The 9,347-nt window shown below is 36.6% G+C and overlaps 1 protein-coding gene across 1 annotated transcript; it reads right to left on the bottom strand.

The window, feature by feature from the left end:
• Positions 1-3,700: 3,700 nt before the first annotated feature.
• Positions 3,701-9,282, bottom strand: ND-13B (NADH dehydrogenase (ubiquinone) subunit ND-13B). Its single transcript, XM_067117429.1, has 3 exons — positions 9,151-9,282; positions 6,616-6,777; positions 3,701-4,013 (listed from the first exon to the last, which is right to left on the bottom strand). The coding sequence occupies exons 1-3, from the start codon at positions 9,166-9,168 to the stop codon at positions 3,846-3,848; spliced, it is 348 nt and encodes a 115-aa protein (XP_066973530.1). The 5' UTR covers positions 9,169-9,282; the 3' UTR covers positions 3,701-3,845.
• Between the last annotated feature and the right edge of the window lie 65 nt (positions 9,283-9,347).

Below are 9,347 nucleotides of genomic sequence, written 5' to 3'. Positions count from 1 at the left end.
CTCCCACCTATCGTCTATTATCTAAGACATTTGAATCAATATCAGCATTTGAAATACAACAAGTACTAGAAAAATCTATCTGCTCTTGAGAATTGAATTGAATATAGAAATTAGGACAAAGGCCAAGCACTGGGACCTATGAGATCATTCAGCGCGGAAACGTTAATTGACAGTGAAAGGTTTGAGAAGTGTAACAGGAGGAAAACCTCGCAGTTGCACTGTGAATCAATTAGTAGGAGAGGGTGGAAAGCAAGATGGAAGAAAGAGAATATGAAAGGAGGTACAGTAAAATTATAAAGGATCGAAAGGGGTTGCAGCTAATGGGCCAAAGGGAAGCTGCAAAGAACCTTAAGTAATGCCTACAGTGCACCGCATGAGGTGCACTGTAGGCATTGCTTAAGGTTCTTTGCAGCTTCACAACCCCAGTACGGGGTGCTCTTGAGAAAGAATGTTTTCCGATTTTAATAATGTTACAACGCTTTGACGTTTTCCTAAGTAAATTGTTATATCTGCTGTTTATTTATCTTATCATCGAATTTTCATTTTCCTATTCGTATTTCGGTGTTCTCTTAATTTCGCCGAGCATTTGTGAAGGGTAACACCTATATTTTAATTACCTTTTGGTTTTCAGTAAAACCAGTTCGTTCCATCCACTTCGGTCGATTGATCCGGTGAATATGAGGTTTAGGCCTCTTTCATTTAGACTTCCCTGAGGGATCAAGGATCTTCCAGGTCTTCCTCTATAAAAGAATAGATATCATAAATAAGAAAATGTATTTATCAAATATATTTCGTTAAAAATTTTGGTGCCTTGTAGATAGACGTAAGGTTAATTGCATCGTCACATAGTTTTTGAGATATTCTTGCAATCCATGTGCTATTTCCTCTTTAAATGGTCATCTCTGAAAGAGCACACCAGAATGTGCTCCTCACATAGAGGACTAACAGTGAGGCATAGTATGTGGGTGCTGGTTCCTTTCAAATTATGAGTTAATATAGTATGTCCAGTCCTAAGGCTGGTCAGACTGATATCAGACCTGTAATGCCAATGAACAGCCTCTTAGTTTACTTAATACCTTGTCCATCATTCCATGGACTGAATATAGAATCTATGCCAAAGGCCAAGCACTGGGACCTATGAGGTCATTCAGCGCGGAAACGGAAATTGACAGTAAAAGGTTGAAAGTTGTAACAGGAGGAAAACCTCACAGTTGCACTATGAATCAATTGTTAGGAGAGGGTGGAAAGTAAGATGGAAGAAAGAGAATATGAACGGAGATACAGTAAAAGGAACCAAAGGGGTTGCAGCTAGACGCCGAAGGCACGCTGCAAAGAACCTTAAGTAATGCCTACAGTGCACCGCATGAGGTGCACTGATGGCGCTACCCCCCTAAGGGGATCATTCCATGGAAGACTTCAGGTGCATTGCGCATTCCCAGAGGTAAGACTTGTATTGCTAGATCCTTTGAAGCCCCTCTCTCCTCGGATCCTCTCACATTTTGTGTCAGTAATTTAAAACAGATTCATTCGTCCACTCTATCTTGTTATTAAGTGGCAGGGGTGATGACCACCTCTGCTACCAGCTGTTCAGAATATGAGCGTTAATGACCTTTCCCATATCAATGTGGGACTTTTTTTTTTTTTTTTTTAAGAAATTTGCATCTTGTGGTACCTCTAAGTTGCCTGCTATTTCACTTCCTTGCAAAGAGGAGCCCAACAAAACCTCGCAGATTTGTGCCTAAAAACGTGAAAGAGCAACTCTTTAGCTTTCTGAATCAGAGAGTGAACACAGTTAAACTTTTTCTGTAGGTCCAAGATACTTGTCGAGTCACTGTGAACAATAGCAGTCTTACATTTTTTCTTGTGCACAAGTTTCAAAGCATTGGCTATAGCTGTTGCTTCAGCAGTATAAGTTGAAAGAGTCTAGTGTTTGTTTTTTTTTTTTTAGAACAAATGCTTATTTCTGGAATGAACCACGATGATACAATGTTCAAATATCTACTTCCAAGATTTCCTGAGCTTTTGTTATCATCATATAATTCTTCAAGTTGTCTGATTTAAAAAGATTTGGGCTTCTTGGTCGCATGGGTTACAGCAAACCTAGCTCAAGCCTACTCAAATCTAATAGCATTGTAAGTGAGCACACATGAAGACTCTGAACAGGTGAAGATCTGAAAGCTCCTGTGCTGATTCTAACTCCATACTGTGAACTACATCTGATTCCTTTATTTTTGATTTACGAACAGTTTGAATCTGCACATTACATTAGTGTCTCCAGAGTAATCTTATCAGCACCTCCGCTAAAACCTTGATACATCTTATAAAATATTTAGTAATTTTCTATAGCAAGTTTTCTACAGAATTTGATGGCTTAATAACATGGTGGAGTCAGTAAGGGCATGCATCCATAAAAATCTGCAAAATTATGAAATGAACCTTTCAATGAGTGTTAGAAACACCTGGAATGAGCACACTAAAAAAGTGACCCCAACTAGGGATGAAACTGAGAGGAAAAAGATTACCTTGGGGGATCACAGCAGATTGCAATGCAGAAATGGTCCCAAGGTACATTTCACATTGTGCATTACATAATGACCTTGCATTTGAAAAATTATGAAAAGATATGCTTTTCATGCAAGATTATTTCCCCAACAGCCCCAAATTGGGGTAACTATTCGTAATTCCTTGTGTACAATCTTAAACAATGCATTTTCTTCTGTAAAAATCGGTAATTAAAGGTTCTGGAAGGGCTTGAGCATATCATCTTACAGGGCCCTTATGTTTTTACTAATAAGCCATATGTTAAATGTCTTACTAGTTAGAACATAGAAGGCCCTGTTATATTAACTTTTGTAAATTATGTTTGTATTCACTTCTTCATCCCTTAAACAATTTGCTTGACTTTAAATTCACTAAAAACAACTTTCAATCTTCAACTGGCTCCGATAATGTTCAATGTATAAAAGTTCCTCTAAACAATTAAGTGGAAAGGGGTCATTAAAGAGAAAAGAATCACCTAACTATTTATCTGAAGCAAAAACAAAACTTACATTAAGACACTAACTTTCTAAGAGACAGACCAATGACAGGGTGCTACGAGTACAGAAAGTGTAGCACTCAAATTTGTCAACATTAAATTTCAGCATATTTGGACACTATATATGGAAGCCAGGACTCTTGCATCTTTAAATGAAATAAAATTTTTCTTGTATTTTTCAGTGATGGCTTTCATAACAGCTAACATTATCTTTTGGAACACTAACTGCAATACAATATTAATACTCAAATAGTCCAAACATTCATTAAATTACAGTAACAATTTCCAAAACTGGTTAAAAATTTTGAGTATATTAAGAGCAATTTTCAAGTTTATACGTAACTGTATTTTGAACAATCTAATTTACAACCAACATATTTATCTCTTTGCACTTAACAACAAATTTCCTTTTTGGTTTTAAAGATCTTCTCAAGTTTGACCTGATTTCCATGGGGTATTTCTGAGCTATTCACATTTATCAAAGCCTTACGGTACAAAGCAGTTTTTATGAATTTTAAACAAATGCTTCAACATCATACTTAGTGTTTGGTATCTAGTTATGTTCAATGACAGTATAATTCTCTGGTTATTTATCAGACATTATTTTTCAGAAAGAGCAACATGACCACACACAGACAAACAAAGGACAATGAAATTCTGTCATAGACATTACTACTTTATCTATAAATTCCACCTATATTACAGTATTACACTCTTACATTAATCCACAGTAATGTACAGTACCTGATCTAGATCAAAACATCAACCTAGTACAGAGATATTTAAATAATGCAAAATCTAGGTCATTTTACAAAGGCCAATTCCACTGTCCCTTGGGAGGTTCCTGAACAAGAGGGTCCCACGGCTTCCACTCCAGCATCTTTCGGGCTAAACTAAGCTCATTGCCTGCCTGAATAATAACTTCTTCAATCTGGCCACAGTTGATTGCCTGTTCCAATTTAGCAACATCCGGTTCCTAAGAAACAAAAAGTAAACATTTAACTTTTCTTAAATTTAATTTTGGAGAAGAAAACCAATCTTTTCTAAAGATACTGTATTTCCTTAATACTATGGCACACCATCTGGAGCATTTACATAATAACACACAAGTAATTCCAATAAGTGAAGTATAGCCTAAGTTTACTCAATCCTGGTTCACTCCCATAATTCCCTGTCAAGTGAACATAGATCTGCATCTAATCATAGGACAAGGGGAAGGACCTCAAAATAATACAATCAATATTTGCATTGGCAATGTTTCTATATCCATACCAAGGTACAAACCACTGACCTATCAGAACATAACATCTACTTAGGTAGAAAGGTGACCAAAGCAGGGTAATAAACCACTTGCAATGTCACCATAAAGTACTGTACAGTACTTCCTCTACATCAGGCATGTTAACAAACAGACAAAGATTTACACAAGCACAGTTTTTAGTAAATTACAGTACTGCAAGTGCCAAGATTTCTCAATAGCTTCAGTCATAGGAAAAGAAATTGTTAACAAAGCTGTTCCACTTACCAGTTAATGAGTGGAACTAGGAGTACCTTAACATCCATTCTGAGGGCCAAAGCTATGATGCTGTACATTTTTACTGGGATAACACCAACAGAAATTAAAATCATTGTACCTATACCTGATATTTCATCAACCAGACCACGAATTATTTGATGAATGATTTTTGGAATTAACAACCCATGATGACAAATTTTTAGTCACCATCCAAAACTGAGACAGAAGAGTTACTTTAGTTGACAAAAAACGTATGACAAACACAAATGAGTGAATTTAGAGTACAGGCATGAGTATGGTGCATGGTGGTCTTTGAAGATTGAGATAACAGTAAACGGTTAATTACAAAAGACTTACTCTTGGATATGATTGTAAGTCTTAAGAATAGAATCAACAGACAAAAGCTTACCTTATCAATCCAAACTGAGTAAAGTTAAGCCGACGTTAAAACAGAAATACTGTATAACATTAGTGGAGAGATGTTTACAATCATGGGACTAATGTACTAACTGGGCATAAGAATTTTTCCTCCATCTCTAGCCTATTTTGGTAGAAAGAGGATTTGGACATTTCTGGTTTTATCCAAATTTCTGGTAGTTAGGTGTCTAAACCACTTTTTGTCAGTTTCTGGTCGAGACACTTCAGTGAATAATCAAAGTGTTTCCTAGAAAGTATGGCAGAATAAAATACAGAGAAAGGCTGTAATAGGCAATACCCTCATTAGTATCTTCTTTACATGTATAAGTCTTAAATATCGTTTCTTGATTTGCTCAGAAATTTCAATCGAGTGCCTTTAAAAAAGGGCCTGAATGATTGTAGCCCAACAGGAAGGGTTCTTCTGATTTCCTCATGGTTGTTGAATGTAGAAAGGAACTTACCAGTTGCTGCCTTAAGTGATTGTATCTATCAGATGGGAGAGTAAAACTTTTACGTGTATAAAGGATGGTAGATTGGTAGGCCATTTTGACCTGAGGTTGACAGCTTGTACTAAACTATACAGTATTAAGTTTTCCATTTTGTGGTGATGACAATCAATGTGAAATTCTCAAGACATTATCTCTTTACTGAGTATAAATCACCAGGGACATAATAGAGGAAAGGTATGTGTTCCAAACTACCAAAATATTGACAAGAAGACAACTGTCTTCATCTGCTGGTTTGAAAAAAAAAAAAAAACAGCAGAACAGAGATACTGGACCTGAAATTAAGAATATTCAGTAGTTGTTAGTTACTGAAGTGAATGGGTTTCTTAATTCCAATCTGATTTTTGTCTGCTTTTTAAAAGTTACTGGTCTGCTGCCTGAGGAAATGTTTTCATTCCTTTGTTCTTTAGTGTTTTGAGTATTGTTTCCCTGTCTGGTCTCCAGCAACTGACTTGCATCCTAATTTTTCAGACAAAAAACTGAGTTATAATACCTTTCTAATCACTGATCTTGGTAATAATCTCTGGCTTCTTCATTCAACTATCCTTAATGGGCATGTTGTAGAAGATATTTCATAACCCTAGTCATCCTTTGCAATCAGATCTTCCTAGACCATACCATCCACCAAGCACTACTAGAAATGTAGTAAATCCTGACAGTCTTGCCTTAACTTCCTATAAGTTAAGTACTACATAGTTTGAAGGAAGTTTTCTTCCTGCTGTGACCAAACAATAGAATCAGATCTTCAAAAATTCAAACACTTGGTACAAAAGCTTTTCTGTTGAGCAGGCTGACATGATTCTCCTTCTCACAGAATTACAAGTACCTTTTTATATAAAAGTTTATGAAAGATAGCTTTGTAAGTGCATCCCACAGTGTGGGCTATAGCTAGTAAAGCGAAGGTTTGCACTTTCATGAAGCAAAGATGCCAGAATACCTGTAATGCTTTAAATCTTTGAATTTCAAAAATCAATGTATGATTATTAGAATGTTTTGCCATTATCAAAATACACTTAGATTTATATAAAATTATTTTATTCTGAATGAGGAATGATGCAACAAGCAGAAACATTATCATCTTATGACATTGTGAAAGAAACACATCAAATCCAATATGACTGTCAGAAATGACTACTTACTGCTTTAACAAGGTTATTACGTTCCGTAATTATCTGCTCAGTGTACTTTCTGTAAGCTGAATCCGCTGGCATTTTTTGCAAGCAGCGAAGAGTTTTGCCATAAAGCACTCCTAGAGTATGATGAGGATGGGTTGCAACTGCTAAACCAGCTAATCCCGTGGCCTGTGAAATGAAAGGAAAATGTGTTAGTATTATTTTCAGTCTCTGTCATTCTTAAATTCATAATTCTCTCTTAATTAGTTGAGTTAAAGTATTCTGCAAATTTCTGTCATACAAGAGAACCTCTAAGATGACCATCTCATAATCACATGCGCCAGATACAGTGTAGTATGTGTAACTGAAGTTTGATATTATTGTAATCTATCATTACCAATGTCATCCACAGAAAAAAAGTCAAATATATGGTAAAGAAAGCACCGCAAGCATATTACAAGCCATACCAACAAAACATCAACACAAACAATATAAAAAATATAAGCAATTGCTCTTTAACTCGCATCCGTCCTAAGCCTTCCTTGGGCTCTCCTGTTCTGAACGCCGAGCAACTAAAGTGGTTTGTTTCAAACACCCGAGAATAAAATGCTTTCCTGATTGGTGATAGATTCCCTTCTATGGCATCACTATACACTCAGTGGATAAGTCATGACATAATTCTGTCATTATATCACATTTAGCTGATTCAGTAAGATGTTTTAGCAGGGAAAAGAAGCATGCTTTCAAGGCAGATGAAGACATATGAGCTTCATTTCTTTGCTTGTGGTGCAACTGAAAGTAATTATCATATTTTTTATTCAATCTGATAATCACATCCTAATATGACTAAATAGGTGGTGAAGGGATATAACACGCATTGCAGTATTAGTTTTCATCATTAGATCTGTATAGACAGTAAAGGATATGAAAGAAAAATCAGTAAAAATTATAAGTATAGACTATATACATAAAAAAATTGGGCAAACACTAAACTCAAAGATAAAAAATTACAAAGTTATCAGCACATAATTAAAAACAAGGAATTAAATAGACACTCATTTCTGCAATGCTGATTCCATTCACACTTATAAACAACGCACAAAGGTTAAGATATGCTGGAGGGGTCCATACCAGTGAAACCCTCTCTTTCACGGGGCCAGGAAGAACCCTGTTCCCCAAGTTAGGTTAGGACAGGATACATAATGTTTTTCTCCCTGTGACTGAATGTCTGGGCCAGGTTTGTGGTAAAACTAAAGACTACTACCAAGACCTGGTTCCCACCCATTGCCGACTGGGCTAATTACTACCCTTTATGTCTTTGTTCATGTTTACCTATATGTTTTTTTTTATTGTTTATGATATTCACCAGCCTTTCTTTAAGGTTTTACATTCATCCCCAAAGGATGGTACTGAACACAGCACCAATGTAGCATGAAAACTGGTAGTTCTTGGACCAGAGCGGTGCGGTACTTATCTTCAGTTTTACCCAGGTTTAGTTTGAGGGGATTCCCCTGGAAGGTGGCGCCCCTTGCCTCAGTCACGTAGGGCATGTAGTTCTACCAGTAGATACGATTAGGTATAATAGGGTAAGGATATATAGCACTCTAGGTCAAGTTAAATTAGGGGATCCAAAGAGAAAATCCCCAGACCCTGATCAGATTAGCTGAGAGATGGTTAGGTCACTAGGTCAAGATACATCTCCATAAGCTACTTGTGACTGCCCTAACTTTATGCTTAATATTATCTGCTTTATTGTTGGGATATTGATTAACACATGAACCACAGATATATAAACTGGGTGTCGTGTAGTTTACATTTATCGGCTAGGCTATGACCATTCCTATCGTGCCTCTGGAAAGAAATTAGGTCAGGCTATCACTTGTACACCTGGCTAATAGGCTCACATCTTAGATCCAAAAAGGAAATTAATTTCTTTTTGGCATTATTTTACAAGTTGCCAACACACGATATGAAATTGTAACCTACATTTTTAAAAAGAGCCCTAAATCAAATTACGACTTATAAGGTAAGACGGTACCAGCCACCGGCCCCCCTCCATAACTAATACGGCAAGATTGTAACCAGTACACACCCCTGGGTTACACGGTATTATTTAATATTGGCAACTTATAAAATTTTACCTTCTTTTTCACACGTCAATACGATGTTATAACCTAGATAAGATACCAAATTTTGTTAATGTTAAATCTAGATAGGGCCTTACAAGAGATCTCGTCTGCACAACAATTGGCCTCAGGCTACAATAGATCTCTTCTGCTCAAGCACCGCGGAGTTACCATATAGTTCTACCAAAACATGTAAAACATAAAACAGAATATAAGAAAACAACATTTTATCATGCAAAATACTGCACTACTCTAGCGTTGTCTGGCTAACCTTACGAAGAGCATAGCAAAAGACACCCACTGCGGCATGGTTATAGGGTCTATATCTCTAGAAAATGCAGTCGACAAACTTTCTAAACATATTTCTATAAGTCTGATAACACATATTTAGTCTGTATCGAATTAAAGTGAAATTATTAATATAAAATGGGCTAACCAGTTTCTTGGAAGCCATTTTCTCCGGTGCCTCAGCTGTGCAATGATAGCCAACGTCCCGTTGTAGTAGTAGTAGTGGAGCGGGTGCTCCTTTACAACAACCCTCCCAGTCTTCAATTACATGCGTCTCGTGCCCTTGTATTTTTTACTTTTGTTTCCCCGCAGTTCCAAAGTTCTTCACTACTTGTTTGATACCTC

This window comes from Macrobrachium rosenbergii, chromosome 2 (genome assembly GCF_040412425.1).
Source record: "Macrobrachium rosenbergii isolate ZJJX-2024 chromosome 2, ASM4041242v1, whole genome shotgun sequence".
NCBI classification, from domain to species: domain Eukaryota; kingdom Metazoa; phylum Arthropoda; class Malacostraca; order Decapoda; family Palaemonidae; genus Macrobrachium; species Macrobrachium rosenbergii.
The sequence above is the reverse complement of the archived record's forward strand: the minus strand, read 5'-3'. Positions and strand labels throughout refer to the sequence as shown.